Here is a 22,285-nt window from a genome sequence, read left to right on the forward strand (position 1 = left end):
ACACCGGCCGTAAATAGTGACATATATTTTGCGAGTGCCAAGCGAGCTGGAAATAATTTGCGCGTTAAAAGCACGGTACGTTTGCAGTCGGCAATGCATGGCAATAACGCAATGGCGGTTTTGTGAAACGTTTTGTTACACACGCCTATAGACAGCAAATAACCAACCAACTTATTGTAATCAGAAGTACTGCCACAAAAGAACATGCACACTGAAATTAATTACTAATTACCATATAATAAGATTTCACTTCAAAAAGTAGGTAACAAAAAACAAGGCTCAGTTATAAAGTAAGCAGCATTTAATGATATTAGTTTAGCTGCGACGTGCGACAAAAAGCGCGGGTCTGTCGCATGTCGCGGGAGGTCGCTCAGTCGCGCGACGTCGCGAGTCGCTAATGAGTCCGCGCTCTCGCTCGCCGCAAGTGCCGACAAAAGCACGTGCCGCGCTTGGATTTTTTGGCACTCACGTATGTGGTGGCTGCAGCCTAGGGTTGCAGGGAGCTAAGTTTTAAGCGAATTTTGATATCAAGGCGTACAGATAATACGCAATCTAATAAGACTACGTCTGTACTTATGTGCTATATTTTCACAAATTGTTAGCATGGAATGTGTTTCAATTAACAATGATTAAGTTCATACCTATGTATTTCCAAATCGAGTGTTGCGCATGAATGGATACAATATCATTTATAATACAATAGCTACAATATCATTTATACTGAAATTAGAACTTCCTAAAATTCTGCATGCAGGTATGGTATAGGTATTGCATCAAAATCCTGTCTATACTATTCAACGCTGCCAGCCCTGGTAGCCAAATAATTTTTGTTGTGTTATTTTCGAATTTCATTCAAAACATCTCTGACTTTTGCCTTCGTCTAAAATTCGTTAATGTTTTGCAGGAGGGTTACAAACGAAATATTTCTCACAAATAATATAATCTTTAATTATTATGTTGTCTGAAAGTGTCTGCCAATATATATAACATTGTAGCATTCGTCGAAATGGCAATCCTCTTCCTTTTGAGTGGCACACAAAAAGCACGCCAAGCCCCTTATAACATGTCAATATAATCGATGCAGCGGGGATCGGTCACGGCCCGAGGTGCGAAACGTCATGCACGCGTGAAATTGTACAAATAAATAGCGGTAAAGATAATAAATTACAGGGAAATTGCTAATGATGAGCGGCGCGGGGGCCGCGGGCGGTGCATTAAGCCGGCGGCAAACATCAAAGGGCCCTTTGACCGAGCCGACACTCCCACACCCTCCCCGCCCCACGACTTTCACGAGAGCTACGAACCGCAAGTCAGATCATCTACAGTAAATTAATTTGCTTTTATAACTTTGTGTTTTAATTAAGCAAATGTATCGTAATAAAAGAGATTGTATTATACGCTTTGTGTGGTAGTCTCCTGTAACCACGTATGGGACAGAGCAAATAGTGCCAACTAAGGGGTAAATAATGCCTATTGCAGTCTAGGGTTGAACTGTGAACTTTGCATTGAAACATGCAAATACATACATAAAAACAAAATAAAGGACATAGATTTAGTTCCGTCTAAAGACAGGCGTCTAGAAATAGTGCCCTGTGAAAATCGATCAACAGATTAGCTTCCCAAAGAAACACATCATACTTTTGCTAAACGCCTTTTTTACTTTCTCCTAAATATCAAATTCCTCTCCTTTCCTTCTCCCAATTCCTTTCCTTCTGACATTAATTATTAAATCTATATTATATTATAAATTACAATTCATTAATTATCGCCACTTAAGGCTTTCAAAATTTTGATCTGAAACGAAATAGTTGGGAGTGTCCCTTCTGCGGTTGCCTGCCGGACGTCCACTACCCACAACACACCGCGAGCTACTAACACTAGAGCGCGACGACTGAGCTACTGTTATCAATTAATCAAACCATAGATTCGTCTCACTTCTGTTTTTAGAAACACTTCCTGCGACCGCTTTGACACCTTTTTAGAAGCTTACAAAAAAATAAGCATTAAAAAAAGCTACGTAAGAGTATTTTTCCAGGTCGATTGTTATAATTATGAATGTTATGCAAATTGCTTCGACATATTATCACAAATGTACTGGAACATGAAAGCACCTTGTTTATTTTTAGATGTACCTCAAACATTTCATTCAAAATGATTCATTCGGAAAAGACATTATTAATATTTCAATGAAAACCCGTAGCAACGCCGATATTGTTAAAAAACGTTATGGAAAAACCCGAGTTTCTGTGTATTCTTTTGATTATGAATGAAATGTGTAGATCATTCATCAGATTTTTTTCATTCAGTCCTGAAAAAATAACATGCAGAAGTGTAGAACAACATGTAATTATAATGGGCCAATAAAGTGATCAAACAATCTAGTTCGTGTTTCATGTTATTGAAGTCATAATTTGGTTTTTAGCACACATCTCGTAGATCAAAGCAAAATAAAATATGTCTTAAGATGTTGTTGGGAGTAATGTTGCGTATCTCGCTTTCCGTACTCCGGTATGGCTCGTAACTCGTTGTGCGCCGATGGGCGGCGTGCCTCGCATCAATGCCAACTTGTGAACTTCAAACTTCTGAACGTGTGAAGTGTCGATTTATCTTCCTTTCCACGAGTTTTGCGACATCTCTGAAGCTCTCATTAATATATCCGAGTTCTATCAAAGGCGAATCGTTGCGTCATACCAAATATTCCTGCCAAATTATAAATGTAGTACAAGTTTGCTACTTTGATTGATCTTGTTTATTACTAACATCTTCTTTTACACGCTTGTTCTTGCGAAAAGATCAAGCTTTAGTAACAGAGATATTTATCAAAAGCTTACGTTTGGCAATTCCATTCGTTTAATTAATTTACAGCGTCTTTTGACTAACTCTCTTTAGCAACGTCAAACATGGTATATCTCTAGAAAGTCGTGGCTCTGAGCTAGTCTAACATCCAATTTTCTTAAGGGATAATTAAACGGAGACAAATATTTTAAAAAGTGAAAGATATTTTATATAAACTATAAAGCCATTCGTGTCCTGATCATGTCATAAAAATAACAACACCTTGTAAGCAGAATCCAGTGAAGCAATAAAGAAGTTTCCGCGTACGTTTGCATTCCACGATTCCATTTGGGTGTTAGTGGTTGAAAACTGTCTAGTTGTAGTCGAGGTGCGAGTAACTACGTTGGTGGGGTGACCGGCACTCCAGGGTATCGTTACGGCGTCGCGGCGGCCCATGCACGGCGGGAGTGCGATAACGAGCCACTCCAAGCCCGCGGCCCCGCGCTAAGCGCACTGATTCCTCTGCCACCGTGTCATACAGACTTACTCTTTCACTTTCAAACGACTGTGAGCTTCACTGAATCTCATAAATTGACACAACTTGTGTGCACAATAATTTGAAACCGATTTAAGTCGCAACTTCGTCGTTGGCTGATGCCATCGGTTTTTCTGTAGAAAGTTCAGGTTCAGGTTCACGCAGATTATTTATCTCACCTTCATTCTCAAGTTTCGGATATGTAGTGTCGCTACATAAAAAAAAACGGACCAGTTCGCAACTTGATTATAACAGAGTAATACCCAGTGACAGACAGACTTGCCGCCGTAACTAAATTATAAATGCTCCTACTTCGACAGCGGAACTAAAAAAAAACTGAAAGAGAAACTGTTAATTTATCAACTACCGTTCTCAAAGAGCCCTGTAGCAATAAGATAAACTCTATCTGATAGAGACTACCTGACTTATTTCTCGCCGTAATCCCTTCAAAGACGATGAGGAAGAAAATCTCCAAGATATAGAATTCACATTAAAAACTATGGACGTAATACTAGCACGAGGTCTGTTGTGTCGGCGTACGAACATAAGTTTTAATTCGTTGATTGCCACCGGCACTTAAATGATCTGATCTGTAAACCCGATCCATTCATTCAATTAGATTAACAAAGGAATGTTCAAAGGACCAAACTTTTGACTTTGATCGTCCATTGCAGCTAATTGGGAAACGTTATTTGTCAAAGCTGTTTCAGTTAATGAGGCGTTATGTAACTGTCATGTCGCTCCATCAGCGAGTCAGACACCACTATCGAATAACAGGGGCATACCTACACGGGTTTATAAAAATCCTCTCTATTTTTATCTGAACAATAAGCAGTTTCCTGCGACTGTTCGACGTATTGTGGCCTCGGGAATAGTGCAACTTTCTATCAGTGACGAATTCTAAAAATACGTTTATTTACATAAATGTAAGAACAATGAAAGGCAACAGGTAGTAATTCTTCAAATTCTGTGAAAAGTTACAGTTTAATTGATAAATTGTTGTTTTGTGCGAGGCTTTCTGGGTTTTCAGCCACGAAAGCAAGAATTTCAAGGAAAGTATCAGAGCATTTCTTCAAAGACGACAGAGTTATCAGTATCACTAAGGGTGCTTACAAAAAGAAACAGGTTGCCGGTACAGACAAACCTGTACGGGTAGGTACCGATCAGTGCAGGTATAATATTTCAATACAATCCTATTGACTCACTTATAAAGAAACAGGTTACCTGTTTACCTGTTTCTTCAGAATATTATACCTGCACTGATCGGTACCTACCCGTACAGGTTTGTCTGTACCGGTAACCTGTTTCTTTATGTAAGCACCCTAAGACGAGTGTTCATCAGTAGGTGTATGTTATGCACTAGAGAAGTCAAAGCATTAATGTTCACTGTTTACATATTTACGCAGAACGAAGTCACATAGAGAAGTTTAGAGTATTGGTCAAAGGTATTTAATTAAAACCTTTCTGTTCCTTTAGTCAATAAAGCCTTTGACGCGTGGTAAGACTTTTCTAGGTAATTAAATATGAGATTCTTAGTTGTCTTCACAAATAACTGTCTTTATTATTTGCAGGATGCTCGACTGGGTCTTCCATTGACGATGATGACGTTAGAGAACTTTTTATTTTTAAGCGATTCGTCAGTTATTCTCTCTTCTCTATAAAGCTTAACTCTTAGGAGAAAGCTATTTTTAATTTGGAGTACCCGCAACAATGGCACGTAGGCACGCAACTCCTTATTGGGCCGGCTGCACGGCCGATACAAACGTCCTCGAACACTAATGCCGTGTAATTGGCTTGCTGGCTCCGAGGCCCTGGTGTCGAGAACACTACAACAGTGACCCATGGAAACCGGCGATTGTCTTGCACTATGCAGTATTGCACATTGTTGGGGAAAAGGTATTTCTTTAGTAAATTGTTGTCTTATTGCAGTGCTTTGGAATTGCTGTGTGTTTCGGGTAAAATGAAGCGGTTATACGAGTGACCCAAGTTGTATATTTTTATTTTGTTCGAGGATGTGGTTACTTTGCGGTACATAATGAACAATTTTTTCATTCTTCATCCTTCATTGTATCTACAATTAAATCAAGCAGGACCCTTGATCAATCTATTATTACAATTACAAAACCTTTGGGAATCAAGTTCCATGTATCAGATACTGGAGCCATTCACAAATGGTCGTCAAACACAACACTCTCGTGTTCCGGTTGCGTCTTGTATGTAGTGTATTATTGGATCTTACATATGTACAACAAACGCATCCACAAGCGTCTCAGTTCAATATCAACAGTACAGAGGCGAGCAGAGGGCCGTCTGTCGACGCAGCGGTCTACGCCTCAAGTGACACTAGACATCGGCAGCTCAAAGGCGAGTGTTTGCCCCTTTGTCTTACCGGGCAATTAGTGCAGTCCGTTCATTTAATTCTATCGGTCGATTAGCAACGGAGCCAGGTGGCCACTAATTGTTCGCCGCCAATTTGCGTATAGTCCCTGGTTGGGCGCCAGTCACGGCGACGCACAAAGTGGACGAGACAGCGGGGCTATTCGATTTGATATAACGTGTGCATAGCGAGATGAATATTACTGTTGTGTGGACCAATATGGAGGTTCTTCGCTTCACGAATTTACTCAATTGTTGCTGTTTATATTTGATTTGAAGTTTAATTAAAAGTTATGATCAATTCGTATTTCTCTCCCTTTCGAAGCTTAGAAGGGTCAATTGACATGAGGAGCATAAAGATGTTTCAAGCTTTTTGACGTAATCTCCTAAGACTCCATCCATTACTTTGAAACATTATAAAAGTAGGTAAGCAATTCTAATTCCGCTCACAGTTGCGGAGTGCAGAATCCTTTCAAATCACGGTTCTACTCCGATATTTATCTTGGCTATCAGAAAAAGTTTAAAACTTAGAGGATCAAGCTGGGTAGCCCGCATGCAGACTTCTACTAACTTTTATGTTACAAGATTGGATGAAATCATTCAATTGTACACCAATTGCACGAACTTTCTTTTGAAAATTCTAGATTGAAATACGTTTGTTTGTAAGACAGCGCAGTTTTGAGATTTTTTTGATCTTAGCTGTTTTTCATGTGTCACGATTTCAAGAGAATCTGAATGCATTTCTCACGGATCCTAAAATAGTTTTTCATCTTAAGCTTATGAAAATCGTAGACTTTGAAAATGAAAATGAGAATTCGAATGATAAAAAGCAGTTTAAACAGACGTCAAAAGCAATAAGCTAAAGTTTAAATACGGAGAAGCCTTTAAATAACGAACAAATACTAGAAAGTACGGCATCAAGAGCTCAGACAACCAAAAAAGACCTTTAAATACTTCGTACTCACTTTGAGTCCACTACTGCTCGCTGGCAAGTCAGTAAAGGACAGTAAGTCTCACTTCTGCGACAAAGCTATGAATCGTCCCCTTTAGCGATCTGTCTCGATTCAGCCAATTACTGAAACGTCGCAACTGCCTTCTATTGCCGACTCACGCAGAATTAACCGACAATTTTAAGATGTTTTTTCTTCAAAAGAATCTTCGTACATTATTTATTTTCTTGCGAACTCCTATTTAATGTACTTCCCTTTACAGCTCGCTCTAGATTAGTTTATTTCGGAGAAATCCTTTAAGTTACAAAGAGGACGCTGAACAAAACAGTGACAAAAGTTGTTAAGACGAGATAAAGGACATTGGATTTGTGATGTTCATAATCAAATTAAAAGTATTTCTGTGACATTTAGCTCTACAGAAATAGATATGAAGTTTTTATTGAAACACGTGTAAGCTCTTTGCTTGAATTATTTATCAATTAGAGACAACCATATAAAAGCTGATAAAACTATTTTATTCTTTTTGATGTGGTTACTAAAGCGCAAATACTTTTGCGACAGGTGGTATCCCGGAACTTCGTAATTTATCTCGTTAAATAATTAGTAGTCAGTACTCAGTACTTTCAGTATTTCCCGAAAGCCATTTGCAATTACGAATGAGTGAGATTAACACTTAAATCTCAAACATATCAAAGAAATACCACGAATAAACTTAATGGACTTTGCGTTCATGTGAGTAGATAATTAAAAAACTAAAATGAGATCTAAAGTTTATTTTAGTTGAGTCAAATTAAGGGGAGATAGCATCGACTAAAATTATAATATCGTATTTTTCGTGCAGGCGAGCATCAAAGCGGCGGTTGCGTCGTTGTTCCGCGGGACGGCGGTATTAGCGCACTGTCGCATCTTCAGAGGGCGGCGAGATCAAAGGATAGGTACACAGTAACCGCTCCCATTGATGTCGCGCACAAAGGGAATTGATTGTTGCAAACCTGCTTTTTTAAAAAAAGGAGACGTATTGATGACACATTCTGCTTTTTTTTTTTGTTCTCTGTTTCACATTCGTGTTTACAATGTGCGATATTGCAGGCTGGTGTCGCCCTGTTGTTTGTCAGGCAAATTCTAAATTAAACTGGTGGGTATGAAACATAGAACTAATGTTATCATTTTTTTTCCGTGTAATCTTAGCATTATTTAGGTTGCTAATGATCAGACTAATGTGAATGAAACTGTCCTTGTAAATGAAATCAACATTATTATAAAATTTTACTATCAACATATAATGACTTACATGAACATTACCGCAGCAGTAACAATTTGTAATTTTTCCATTATCAGGGCAACCTGACCCGGCCTGATTTTACAAAAGTTTAACTCATTGACACCTCAATGATATTCAAGAATGAACTTATCTATGTACCACTAACCTCATGAAGCAGGAAATTGATGTAAATAAACTAAATTATAATAACGTATAATAACGTATTATGAATGAATGAGACGTAACTAGGTCAGTTATCTAAACTCATTTAAATTTAGTAGTTAATTAAGTAAGAAACTGTTTGTTATCGTGCAGATTACTGAATTGTATACGTTAGTGAATGAAAATTTATATTATAAAACTTAACCATTGCAATGGTTTGCAATAAGGCTGTCAATGCATGGCAAAAGAAATAATGTTATGAAAATTTTATAATAATGTTATTTATGGATCATAAAAATTAACAATATCCTGATAAAACTGGATGTATTGCTATAGTATATATACTCATGTGTTTTACAACGGCTATTTCATTGCAACCTACTTCTACTAGATGTTAAATCTTTTTAGGGAAATATTTACTTGTTGTGTTATGTTCTCCATTGTTATTACATAATAGAACATTTGGATAAGCATAACAACAATTTACTGTTCAAGCAAAAATATTTATTCAATGAAGAAAAGTTATGTAAAAGTTTGCAAGTCAGTGCACATCTGTTCTAACTAGTGGTTCAGTTTTGTAATTAATTCAGGCCTAATTAAACTTAGACAGTAACTTTGTTTTAGTTTAAAAATATACAAACCAAGTGAAAGGATTACTTAAAAAAATGTTTATATCATACAATTGTAATGAAAGTGATGCATGTTTATATAAATAGAGTTGTATCCCTCGTCCGACAGGAGCCTCACACATGAAAAAATATGAGGTCAGTAGGTAAGTAGGTAGGTACTTCACAAGTTTGTAAACAAAAACTTTTTGTAAGCGCCATCCCGCCACGATATTACCAATTTCATGTGCCTTTCCAGTTACAATAACAAAACTTACACAAATGTCTTCAATACAACCTAAGACAAGATCCTAACCTTACAGTGAATTATTTATAACTATTACCTACCTGTGCGTACTTGATAGTGTACCCAATACACTATTTGGAGCTAATCGTAACTTGTTCGTGCATATTAACTCGTGTTAGTATTAAAAATGTTAATTTTAGAAGTCGTAATAATGGAATAAGCATCAGTTTCTTACCTCGTTGACACCTGAACTCCAAAGTGATCCGAGAGTTCGTTACAACTTCACACACAAAACTTCCAACTTTTAATGTTCAATATTTACACTAGACAATATGTAGACACTGTAAGTTAGTTTATTTCGAGTCTTTCAACTTACAAACAAGCGGATAACAACATTATCACGTAGAAAACAAAAATTTATTCACACGCTTGACGTCGCTTTCGCCATGGTGTTGATGCACTTTAGCGCGCTCTTGCGGCTCGTTTCCGAACCATCATTGTAACGTTTCATTTAACGCAAATCAACCAAAGGAGTGCTACTAAATGCAAAGCTTATTCTGAGAATGTTTATTCATTCAGAAAAATAATTAAAAAGTGGGTAATTACAATTTATATAATCTGTATTGGTGATATTGAAGATTGTATATAATTTACTCACAAAAAATACCTTAATGAGGTCTAGAGAACAAAAATATGACTTCGCGCCTCTCTTGATTTAAATTCGTAATCCCATGTCTTCAAACGGCAATCCACTCACACGAAATTAGTGATATGATTTTAAATCTAAACCATTCTCATGAATGCCTTTATCTTGGGGGAAGTCGAATGTAGTTTCAGTAGTTCTTGAGTTCATCATCATCTCCCGAGCCTTTTCCCAACTATGTTGGGGTCGGCTTCCAGTCTAACCGGATTCCGCTGAGTACCAGCGCTTTACAAGGAGCGACTGCCTATCTGTTACCCGGGCAACCCAATACCCCTTGGTTAGCCTGGTGTCAGACTTACTGGCTTCTGACTACCCGTAACGACTGCCAAGGATGTTTTTGAGTTAATTGCAAAAAAAAAGCCTCAGACGCGGCGGAGCATTTTCGGCTTATGATTTTTATAGTCATATAGTGGTAGAGGGCATAGGTTGAAGAATGAATAGTACCCTAATTAACCACTGTACCAGACCCGAGACCAACAATTTTAACTAGTGGATCTTTATTCTTCAAAATGGTAACAAGGCCCCAATCATTTATCTAACTTTGTATCCTCTATTTATCTTATAGCTCTTTACGTGAGTCACAAAGATGAAATAGGTAGTTGTATAGACCCACTATAGAGTGAGTCAGTGATCTGAAATTGATTTTTTCGAAATTTCACCATCTAGGAAGCAAATATAGGCGACAGGTCACGAATAAATACACAAATTATTAAAAAAATCTTTATTTTTATCCAGACAGACAAACATAGATTAAACTACATCAATTTATAGACTGGAAGTACGTGTGATTTCACACAGAAAACGTCCACACAACAAAATAAATGGACACAGAAAACAAAAATATCCCTGACAACAGCAATACTTTTCTGCATGTTTCAATACACTGAAAATGTGTTAAAATGCAATTTTAGACGAAACATAACACATCTTTCGTTACCGTTGTTTTATATTGAGCAGGTACAAAACAGCAAACAGAATCATTCAAACCAAACTAAAAATTAAACATGCGAGCATCGGCGCGCCTCACTAACACTACAAAAATGACTAAAGCAGCATGACTGTTCCTTACAATGCTACAATAATAAATTAACTATTCAATCGTAGAGAAAAATCAAGTCATTGAGGTAATTTCTTACAAGAGGAACCTTACATTTGAACAGCTTACAGAAACACACTACTGAAACGTTTACGTAAGTAATGAGTAAATAAATATAGTTTTAACAATAATAAGCATGGATCAGTGATGTAGATTACAATCGTTTAACATCTAAAGTAATTTGGTTTGCTCACCTAATATACAAGTTGTAGCTAATATATTAATTTTCTTTCGTAAATAACTAGATGATGTAATGATAACATGTTTTTTAATTGTATTTGAACCTCAGGAAAGTATTTGAACCTATTTAAAACTAATTTAATTGATGTTTTCTTTGCATTTTTTAGTAACATCACACTTGCATGAAAGCTCATGCATAAATCTTTCTCTTAATAAAGCTTGGAAAAACTTGTCTTCGTTTATACTTGCTGCAAGCGAACTATAGTAAGTGACGGATGAATGATAAGCCCTGCTTATTTCTATAAATAGTAATTTTACGTGAATATAGTATCATATAAGTGTCTTTCTTTACATTTTTAAAAGCGTGACATGTAATTGACCATTTTCGTACCGACAGATAGTACTCTAACATTGCCTTAGTTACAAAAAACAATCATAAATGCTAACTATATGTTCTACTGTTCAAAATGATGATAATGAAATGGTATGTGACCCTACGTCTAACAACTACACAAAATATAAGAAATACAAGATTCATAGAACATTTACTAAGGCAACTTACTAAAGCTGTCTGTGTCTACAACTATATTAAATCTACTAAAACGGGTCAGCCTCTTCAAACATAGCGACCGGCCTTCGAAGCAAGACTTTGTAAGATAGTCGAAGTTTATACTTTTGTCTACACTTTGAAGGAAGGTCTTAGGTGTACGGCCTCACTGACTTAGTAGCATTACTTTAAGCAGCTATTTTAACCCAATATAGACAGCTGTCGCTTTTCAATTTATAAGCAGTTCCTTACCTTAAAACCATCAGTGAGGCCACAGCCTAACAAAATACATTGTACAAATCGCCTACATTTTAACATCAGAGAACACATTCTAAGCCTTATTACTAATTAACGAAGTAACTAACGCTTTAGTAGACATATTTTCAAAATTTTCATACTGAAGAATTTATCCATAATGGCCTACATGTTTATTGAAAAGTGAGAAGAATTTTGTCGATGGAAGCGGCAGTTCTAGATGCTAGGTGGTCATTTTATTGAGTCCTTTGATGAAATTAGTCATGTCATACTCTTCTTCATATTGTTTATCGTCCCAGAGGTCTGGTAGGGTCTCTAGTACGGATTTCATGCCGGACGGGCCGGGCTGCTGTTGTGATTGAGGAGCACTGTTGCTGCTTGATAGGTTGAAGAGGTCTAGTAGCTGGTCTGTGCCCATGGTTTCCATGGCAGCATTCTCGCTGCTGATAACCGTGTTCGCCGTTAGCAGCTTGAATTTTTGTAGGCTGTGGAAAAAGAAGTAAATTAATAATAGTAACACTACTTCTAATTTCTTCCATATGTTATCAATACATAACTTTTTCTCTAATAATTTTGGTTAATAAACTACAATCAAAATAATTTCGTCAAAAAACAATATTGAAATCCCTGATGACCCCTTTCGCAATAAATAGCAGAAAAATGTTTAGCTTTGTCTTATTACGGATTATTTATATAAACCATTGTTTTGCGATTAGAGATTAGACTGATCCTGATCAACAGATAAATAGGTTATAAAAATCCGCCACATTTTGTTCTGTTTGTTTTATTCTCTGAAGCTTAGAAGTTAACTGTGATGAGCTCCCATACAAGAATATCCAATTATTTAAATTACAAGCTTACTATGTAAAAAAAAACATTCAAAATTCCTCACCCCATAATCTTCTCCTCGAGCGTATCCCGAGTAATGAGTCGGTATACATTGACGACCTTCTTCTGTCCGATGCGATGTGCTCGGTCCATCGCTTGTAAGTCCTTCATGGGGTTCCAGTCGTGTTCTACGAATATTACCGTGTCGGCTCCTGTTAAGTTCAGACCTAGGCCGCCCACCTGTGAAGGAATTGGTTGGTTAGTGGTGAAATTAGTATGAAAAGAGTATGTTTTCCCTGAAAATGTTAACTTAATAAAATATAAACAATCTTAATATGATTTTTTATTTAAAAACTCATTATAAAAACAAAAAATCAACATAAATAAAATAATAATCTTACTTATATATAAAAATGAGTTGCTGTTCGTTAGTCTAACTAAAACGAGAATGGCTGGATTGATTTGGCTTATTTTAGTTTTAAAAGTTCGTAGAGGTCCAGGGAAGGTTTAAACGATACGAAGTTCGCGGGATAAACTAGTTTTAAATACAGATTAATCATTAGTTTATTTATCTGTCTAGAAGGTTTATCTTTATCATATGCTTGTCTACTCAAATGGAATACAAGTATTATTCTAGCAAAAAGTTCTCACCGCAGTAGTAAGCAACAGCAGATCAATAGACACGTCATTGTTGAATCTCGTTACGATCGCATGTCTCTGATGCGGCGGTACACTGCCGTCCAGCCGCAGGTACGTGACGGCCGGTAGATGGCGCTTCAACAAGTCGATCTCTACTACTATTCTAGTAGAAACTCGTACTTACCGCAGTGGTAAGCAGCAACAAATCAATAGACACGTCATTGTTGAACCTCGTCACAATAGCATGTCTTTGATGCGGCGGCACACTGCCGTCCAGCCGCAGGTACGTGACGGCCGGCAGATGGCGCTTCAACAAGTCGTTCTCGACGATGTCTAGCATCTTCTTGAGCTGGCAGAAGATGAGGGCGCGGTGCTGGGACACGATGGCTTCGGGCTCCTCGTCAGCCGTGGGGGTGCCGATGCCGCAGTCTAGGAGTAGTTGTCTGTGGAGGAGATGTTGTTAGCATATTTAAAAATTTCTATGGAGTATAGCTGGGTTATGCAGAAGGACTATGTACCTATAAGAAATATGGGTGGATTTTGTCTAAGATACTGATATATTCGACCATCTGCCAGTCCTGCACGATTTCGACAGAGAACATCATTTGTAGTATATCCCATCTCCAAAAAGGACACTTTCGTATGATGCACCCAGGTAAGAGGTTTGAGGAGGTCAAAAAGGCTGTTGCTCCATGTGAAACATGGTTATTCATCTACATCTAGTTAGACTGGAAGTCAAAACACTAGCCAAATTATGAGTTATTTTAAAGCTTGTGTGTGAAGAAATTTCGTTCTCTTTACCTATTATATAAAGTTATATAGGTGACTTACTTGAGTGCAGGCAACTTGGCAGAATGATGTATATCGTCCAGTGAAGAGTGCTGTTCCTGCAACTTGCGGGCGATGGCGCGAGCCTCGGGGTGCTCGGCTGTGAGCACCAGCTTCGGGTGATTGCATACGTTCTGGAGGTAGTGGAGGGCCTGGGAATAATCGTGACGTTAAGAGGTGTTGGCTGACTGATGGGAATGCATGAGATGATACGTAGCTGTAGGACTGGCAAAGATGTTGACTTCTCCATTCAATACTCTCATTCTTGTAGTTTTTTTTTTTTTTATGGAGGACCAAGGTTTGTTTTCCACCACTAAAGTTAAGACGACTACAGTATTTTTACAATTAACAGTTTTGAATTGTCACAAAACAATTCGACACACTTTGAAATTTCAATAAAACATTCAGTTAAGCATTCGGTTAATTTTATAGCAAAATATAACGAAATACAAATCTCATTCTAAAAAATCGGTCGTAAGAAGGCAGAGATACGCAAGAACAAACAACCACCTCCTCCTTTTTTAGAAGTACATAGGTAAAAATCGAAAGCCATACATAGGTAAATACATACATAGGTAAATAAATGCCTTAACAATTTTGTTTTAAAATGATCCTCACCTGGAACACATGCGTATGATGCGAGGTAATGCCGTGCGGCATATGTTCCTTCGACAAGTCTTCGTACAACCGCCGCTGTAACGGACTCAGCTCGCAGTAGTAGTCCTGCGTTATCTTAGGAGGTAGTTCCTTGAGCACGTCCTCTTTGACTCGACGAAGGAGGAATGGTAACACCTGGAGAAAAAGACTTAGTAAGTAAATGGTATGTTGGAGGATATTGGTTGGTAAATAAGAGTGATCTTTCGAGCTTTTTCGTTCATATCATAGTGGTTTAATTTTTATTAAAAATATTTTTTAAGTGTGCATGACATAGAACAACATATGATCAACATAGAACTATTTCTCATTCATTAATTATGATCATAACAAGTTTTCTATATTTTTATGTAGTTTCTTATTATATCTTGGACGCCAATGACTATGTTTCGGATGGCACGTTAAATTGTAGGTTCCAAGGGTATTATGTTGGGTATTATACTGGGTTAAGAAGGTCAGATAGGCAGTTGCTCCTTGTAAAGCACTGGTACTCAGCTGCATCTGGTTAGACTGGAAGCCGTCCCCAACATAGTTGGGGCAAGGCTCGAGAGCTGATGGTAGTAGCACATACCTGTCTGTGCAGAGCTTCGCAGGCGAGTGCGCCGGCCTGCAGCTGGTGCGGCGTGGCTTTGGCGTCGCGCGCCGCGAGGATGGGCCGCGAGTACCGCGCCGTGAACTGACGCTCCGTGCCCAGGAGCCCGGGCATTAAGAAGTCGAATAGCGACCATAGCTCTAGCACGTTGTTCTGGAATTTAAAAAAGGATATTGTGATTTGGCTCGGAATAATTGCTCATGATCGTATCAGAAAGAGATTGATATACCATGTTCAAATGGTAAAGGACCGGCCAAAGCCACATCGACATTGCCGGAATAATTTACAGTTGAGATGGTGATGACGAGAAATGTATACAGAAATCCAATTCAACTTTGAATAACAGTGATAATGGGTTTTCTTTACTTAATGTGTAAAAAATATCAAAGTTAGGTTTTAAAAAACTCACATAAATTGTGTGTAAACAACAATAGTTACCTGTATCGGCGTCCCCGACAAAATCAGCCTATGATTCGCAACAACTTGCTTAATCGCCTTAAAAACTTTGGTCTTTCCATTCTTAATAACATGCCCTTCATCCAATATACAGTAGTTCCACTTGATCTTGCTGAAGAAGTCGATATCTTTTCTCACAATATCGTAAGACGCTACGATAAAGTTGTAATTCTTCACGTGATGACGTAATCGCTCCCGTTCGTAAGGTATGCCTACGTATTGGAGAGGTTTTAGGAATTTTGATGGGATGAATTTGTTCACTTCGAATACCCAGTGGCCTGGAATAAAAATTACTATTATAGTTTTTTGTTAAAACAACTTAATAAAGATTATATCAGGATCTTATCTTGCATGCATATGAATATGCAAGTTAGATTTTAGAATAAGAAATTATGAAAATATGTAAAGGTAACAGGGTATTTTTTTTGATAGCCGGTCGAGGGGACAGTAGAGTTGATTGGGTTGAGGAGGTCAGATAGGCAACCGCTCGTTGTAAAGCGCTGGTACTCAGCTGAATCCGGTTAGACTGGAAGCCCTAACATAGTTGGGAAGAGGCTCGCTCGGGAGATGATGGTCGAGGAGACAAGAGGTTTTCCTGGCTGCCACTAACTGTAGGTGGTGAATGTAGTACTAAATAATGTCAACAAAGTACTCTTATTCTGGAGGATTTTTTAGGTGACCTTTATGTTTTTTTTATGGTTTATTTTATTTTCGTATGTAACATACCAGTGAGCGTGGGCGGGCAGACGACGAGCGAGGGCAGCGCGGGCGCGTTACACCGGCCGCGCTCCCAGTGGCTGCCGGCCACCACCACGATGGACTGCAGCGTCTTGCCGAGACCCATGTCGTCGCATAGCACCCCGTGTAGCTTGTACTCGTATAGGAACCGCAGCCAGTTTACTCCAGCCTGGAAGAAATTTTACATTTAGCAAAAAAAAAAGCGTTATTCTCGATGATCGCTCGTGGATCGAGCGTGATGTCATTGTGGCCGCTACGAGTTTTCGTCCACGTCTCGTCTCTTTCGTGGGCAGCCGAACGGTAGACTACCGCCGTAAGATCCAATCCCGTAGCATACGTAGCAGCTACACGATCCAGGCCGCTACGGCGTAGCGATTACGAATGTCTATGAAGTATTTACACGCGTAAGGGCACGCGCATGTAAGAGTAAGCATCGTGCTATGTGATGTTCCTTGAAGGTTAAGTGTAACGGTGGGATTCCACGGGTGTGTTTAATTGTGCAGCACTGTGACGAACAGTATCCAACAAAATTTTCATTCTTTCAGCTCTCAAAAAAGCTTCGGTTCAGTATTTTTTTCAGTTATTCAAATATACAGTCAAATCTTTCTATTTATAGCATTTGTGTAAAGTAATTCCCACCTGTTGATAACTCCTAAGCTCAGCCGACACTGGCACAGGGATCTTATAATCCTTAATAGTCTTAGGGTTGAAGAGCTGTTCAAGGAAGAGCTTGTCGTGATGCCTGCGCAGCCGCAGGTCGGGCGCGAGGTCGGGCGGCTCGGCGGCGGCGCCGTCCAGCGGCATCAGCTGTATGAGGGACGCGAAGCAGCGCGTCGACATTATGCGGACTGCCTCGCAGTGGTCACTCATGCGTCCTGGGGATAATAAAGTGGGTTATTATATTGTACAGATTTATGAAGTGTCGGGATATACTTAAAGCTTTATGTAAACCAGTCCTGTAGGTAAACACAGCACGGAAAGGTAATGACGCCAACACAACAAGCTACTACGTTCTTTCAAACGGGTAGATAGTATTTCTATTATATTAAACAATTATATTATAGATGACGATTTAAATAAATCTTAAAGGCGAAATACGACACGCTTACGTTAAGATACTGTATGCAAAATGGCGAAAAGATTTGAACTGTTTAACCTCATTTGGTTTTAATAATAATATTTGAAAGGCATTTTGGCCTCTTATATTCCTGTTTCACAATATTCCCTTCTCACCTAATAACGGTACAACAAGCAGCACGATATAAGGCACGATTTGCAACTGTAAGGCGTCCACGACCCGCGCGAGAGCCTCCGCCGCGCCGCACCGCACTCTGTCACTGCGCACGTCACTTAGTGCTGGTATTAACTGCAATAAATAAATACGTTATTCATTTTAAGTCAAAAGAATATAAAGTGGATGCAAGCCTTAAAATGCACTGCAGGCATAGGTCTTATAGGTTATAGGTCTCACTATTTGTAGGTGACTATCATATTTCTCTAAATACTCACCTCATCTATAACAGTATGCATAACCCCCGGGTACCCACTCCTGCACATTGCCGCCAAAGCCCTCGCCGCCATATGCCGTAACGCCGTATAGTTACTGCGAGTCAGTGCCGTGGCCGCCCGCCCGCAGTTAGCGAGTCTCGGCCGAAGGGAGGTAGATAGGGAACTGCAGACGGCTTCAAATAGTTGTAGCCGGCTGATGATTTCTTCGGCTGCACTGCATTCTTGTTGTTCTAGTTCTGTGGGAAAGATGGTACATTAATATGTGGGGTATAATCTATTGCGACTTGCACCAAGCTATAGTTCGTTCATTGATAAGAAAAATTAAAAGTAACAACCCAATTGTGAACCTAATCCTTTTTGGAAAGTGAGTTGGAAATCAACAATTTTCGTGACTTTTTAGTATCTAATTCAGCCTAAGAGCACTATAGCACAAATCGAAATTATGTTTTTAACTAATACATATCGTAGTTTTACTACTATGATGCTGAACTTACCACTATCAGTTAAAACCCTCTCAAGTGGTTCGGTGATGAATTCCCATAATTTAGGTAATTTTTCTGGTAACTCGTCTCCGAAGTACGTAGCTAAACTTGTTAGAGCTAACGTAGCCCCGCGTCGCTGTATCCTTAGTAATTTTCGAGCCTGTGTACAATGACATTATATTAATGTTGCATTAAAGTACATTTTATAACAGATTGTTAATTTTTTTACAGGTCAGAATGAGAAAACTAAACTCTTATCATAATTAGATTAATTGTGAAATTAAATACCTGAAACCGATTGTTTTACGTTGACGTTTTTTTATATAAATGTTGTACCTAAGCAAATTCCTGTTCAGCACTAATAGTGTGTTTTTATGTAATGTAATGCTGTGCTTTATGGATGTAGGTAGGTAAAATGCTCTGCTGATATATGCAACTCAATTTTTAGCAGCTATATTTTTTAATCACTTTCTCAATCTATATCATCTACGTCGTCTATCATCTACTATCATCTATCTGTACGTCGTGTTACGGTGTCATAGGACCTAATTCTCAGCCCATAAAAACAAATAAAGTGTGAAAGTATTACCTCATCCTCATGCGGCAGCAGCTGGTCGATGTTGAGCGCGGCGTGTGCGGGCGGGCGCCCGCGCCGCGGCGCCGTGCGGTCTGCGCAGCGCTGCTGCTCCCATAGTGTTAAAATGCCGCTGTGCTTGTCCACTGGTGGATAAATAAGGAATGGTTAACTATGTATTTATCAAGTAATCTTCTTAGGCTCAAATTCACCGACAACATCAACGTTAACGTTAAAAAATAGATAGGATATTGAAAACGGTCGTTGAAACTATCATCTAATCAAAACATTTTTTTTAGACAAGTGTTCAAAAGTTTTTGCAACAAGGCTGTTACAATATAGTTATATTATGTATATCATTTATACATCTATTTAAATCAGTCAAAACTACTCACTAGCAGGTCCATGCGAGACCTGTTCCCCCTTTCCCTCGTGTCCACTGTCCCCACTCCCGGAGTCGCCATTCGCTTCCTCTGTACTTTCCAGCGAAATACGCGGCGTGTATTCTGGATCACATCTATAAAATGTCAATAAATTAAGTTTTTTTACAAAGAGTTTTCATAAACGTTTATTTAAGAGGCGTATGAACACCGAAAGGCATCGTCACCGTATTAACTCAAGTTCAATGTCATTTGAATGGAAATCCTTACACTAATGGGAATCGTAACATAATCGTCTCGCCTCGGAACAATAGATAAATACGGGCTTACGATCCGTTTTCAAGTTGCCACGTGTGCTACAACAACACCATAAAGGAACAATAATCAAAAACAGTTTTGTATTTAATTGAAATACACAAGTAAACTTCGCACCAAAAAACAGACTCACCTCAAAAACGCCTTCAGATTAACCAACACCTTATTATTCGGACAAGGCTCTCTATTGACCAGCTGCGACAGTAGCGCGGCGAGGGTTTCCGCCGAGTTCTGCTGCAGTTCCTCCGAAGGTTCCTTCTTGATGCTCTCCATCAGCGGTCGGACTACGGGGTTCAGTTTTTCTGGTAATAAGTGTAGGTTTGCACAGGCTCCTGCTAACGCTGCTTGGACACTGGAAGAAACACGAAGAATATTGAATTGTGCATTATCATGGAATAGAACAGTGCGAGTTTCAATACAGTTTTTTTTTTCTTTTGTGGGTTAACTTAATTCCTTTTTTATTTCCTTCTGTACTTTTTGTTATCTGATGTGCGTCTTTTTTATGCGAATAATAGTTATTCTTTCTTTTAGTTCAGTTGTGTATTGGGAAAGCCTAAAATTATTATAGGACTTTGAAAAAATGTATACAGTAACAAAGTGTGAAACAATGAAACTTTGCTGTGTACTGTATTTCCCGCGAGTAAATATTTTTAATTCTGTTTTTAGTGTTTTTGGAAGTCAGTTTTTTTTTTACTAAAATGATCTCCATTAATAAATAATTATACTTACGACACATTAAGCGATCCCTGCTCAATAGTGCACAGATTGACGGCAGTCTGCAAGTTTTTCCGTCTCTCCTCCAATGATTGTGCCGCGCGTTTCAATTTCATCGCCGCCACTAATGGCTGAGATACCGTCGTTAGGTAACCTACCTGGGAATTGAACATTAGTTAGTATGAGAATATGGTAGAATCTATAATTTTTTGTATTAGAAAGCTAAAGATTGTGTATGTTTGTCTGCGTGAACTCGCTTATAGCAGGGGCTACCTGGTCTATTGAAAGAATATTCCAGTGTATTATATTATTTATCCACGAAAGCTATAGCCATAAGCTAGATTTTATCCCGGTATGAGAAGTAGTTCCCAAGGGTCCGAGGGAATTCTTATATAAAACGTATTTTTTATTGATAGGCAAATAGACTTTGAAGATAGAAAACTCTTATTAGTAAACAAAAAAATATTACCTGTTCTAGCCTCAATATATTGCTTAATTCTTCCCCATCAATGGGTAACTTGTAATGTTTCATCATCGCGTGTAAATCTCGAGCCTCTTGTAATATCCTGGAATACACAGATAAGGTTTCTTATAACTCATTTATTTAAAAAGGAAAGAACTATAAAGGTAGTTTTTTTATTTATCTACTTTAGTGAAATAAAAAATCGGTATCAATACATAACCAGTTTGCATAGTCATGTTTTTATTTTAGAAAAATAGTGTTGGTAAATCATTAAAAAATTACATGTTTTTTGTCTTTGGTGTATGTGTAAAGATGTAGTAAAATTGATTCTTCTGGCTGGCCAATTGATCTATTAAATGAATACATTAGTAACCCACCTATTACAATTGAGCGCCACCTCGTCGTAGTAGAGAGCTTGGTTCAACGCCGTGTGTAATGTACTCGTGAGTAGCGGCGGCGCTAGCCTTGATATAGGACTCTCGTCTTCACTGTTTTGTGGCTCGCTTTCTTCTTCCTGTAAATAGTTTTATTCGTTTTTTAATATCACATTTGATACTTGTATAACGGCGCAAGAACGCCGTGTTATTAACCTTTGTATTTTCTATCAAGTCAAAAATAGAAGCGAACCAAAATCTTGGCCACATTTGGCTATCATGAATGATGTCTTATACAGTCTTAGTACTTTCTGCTATAGTGTAGTTACATAGTTATCTAGTCTATATAAAACTACATACCTTATGTTCAACATGTCCGTTAGTATGTATGCTGGGCGGGAACTTGTTCTGCGTGACAGTGTGCTTCGCCCACGACGACACAACCAGACTCGCCACCAGTCGTTGTAGCGCACTGCCTGACCGCAGGTATACTACCATTACCTGTAATGTGAACAAAGTGGAATTGAAAACCGCCTCGTTTTTTTTTTGGAAGTAGGTTAATTTATTGTAACAATTATTACTAATAACATAAAATTCGAGAGTAACTCTGTCCGACTGGCTTTTACGTCTAAACTACTGAAGTGATAACTTGGTACCCAGATAATCTTGTGGCTGAGAAAGGATATAAGCTACATTTTATCTGTGCGGGAAGAAGTTCCCTCGAGTCGAGAGGGGATTTGCGGGAAAGAAACAGCTAGTCAATATTATTTCAGTATTGAATTTTATGATATGATGTTTGATTTAAATAATAATACTAGAGGATTTTCAATGCTAAATACTCTTCTGTACTAACCTTAACATAACAGTCTATGGGGCTCTCATCTTCAGCTTTGTACTCTATACCAGGTGCAGGTTGTACCAGGTAGCACGACAGGTAACCTGGTAATAAACAATACATGGAATTTATATAAAAAGTGACACAACTTTAATTTATTCATGTTCAAAAGTTCTAATAAATACTTTGACTAAATAAGTCACAAGATGATT

General features: G+C 38.3%; 2 protein-coding genes across 2 annotated transcripts in view; both read right to left on the reverse strand.

Annotated features, from left to right (window-relative positions):
• The window catches only part of LOC110372041 (axin), a 59,771-nt gene extending 50,380 nt beyond the window's left edge, over window positions 1-9,391 (reverse strand). The window contains exon 1 of the mRNA XM_021328551.3: window positions 9,147-9,391. The gene's annotated coding sequence lies outside the window, so the exon portion shown is untranslated. The remainder of the gene's footprint in view (window positions 1-9,146) is intronic.
• Window positions 9,392-10,320: 929 nt separating this feature from the next.
• LOC110372022 (TATA-binding protein-associated factor 172) overlaps window positions 10,321-22,285 on the reverse strand; it is a 48,938-nt gene continuing 36,973 nt past the window's right edge. The window contains exons 15-34 of the mRNA XM_064037520.1: window positions 22,092-22,177; window positions 21,599-21,739; window positions 21,242-21,378; window positions 20,871-20,967; window positions 20,417-20,559; window positions 19,821-20,039; window positions 19,388-19,509; window positions 19,008-19,138; window positions 18,431-18,578; window positions 17,937-18,172; window positions 17,661-17,793; window positions 17,067-17,302; window positions 16,416-16,596; window positions 15,672-15,967; window positions 15,213-15,386; window positions 14,606-14,779; window positions 13,991-14,139; window positions 13,344-13,602; window positions 12,585-12,760; window positions 10,321-12,177 (exon numbers count right to left, since the gene is read on the reverse strand). Of these exons, the coding sequence (XP_063893590.1) occupies window positions 11,916-12,177; window positions 12,585-12,760; window positions 13,344-13,602; window positions 13,991-14,139; window positions 14,606-14,779; window positions 15,213-15,386; window positions 15,672-15,967; window positions 16,416-16,596; window positions 17,067-17,302; window positions 17,661-17,793; window positions 17,937-18,172; window positions 18,431-18,578; window positions 19,008-19,138; window positions 19,388-19,509; window positions 19,821-20,039; window positions 20,417-20,559; window positions 20,871-20,967; window positions 21,242-21,378; window positions 21,599-21,739; window positions 22,092-22,177 (3,500 nt within the window). The 3' untranslated portion in view covers window positions 10,321-11,915. The remainder of the gene's footprint in view (window positions 12,178-12,584; window positions 12,761-13,343; window positions 13,603-13,990; window positions 14,140-14,605; window positions 14,780-15,212; window positions 15,387-15,671; window positions 15,968-16,415; window positions 16,597-17,066; window positions 17,303-17,660; window positions 17,794-17,936; window positions 18,173-18,430; window positions 18,579-19,007; window positions 19,139-19,387; window positions 19,510-19,820; window positions 20,040-20,416; window positions 20,560-20,870; window positions 20,968-21,241; window positions 21,379-21,598; window positions 21,740-22,091; window positions 22,178-22,285) is intronic.

The sequence above is a fragment of the Helicoverpa armigera genome, chromosome 2 (genome assembly GCF_030705265.1).
Source record: "Helicoverpa armigera isolate CAAS_96S chromosome 2, ASM3070526v1, whole genome shotgun sequence".
In the NCBI taxonomy this organism is placed as follows: domain Eukaryota; kingdom Metazoa; phylum Arthropoda; class Insecta; order Lepidoptera; family Noctuidae; genus Helicoverpa; species Helicoverpa armigera.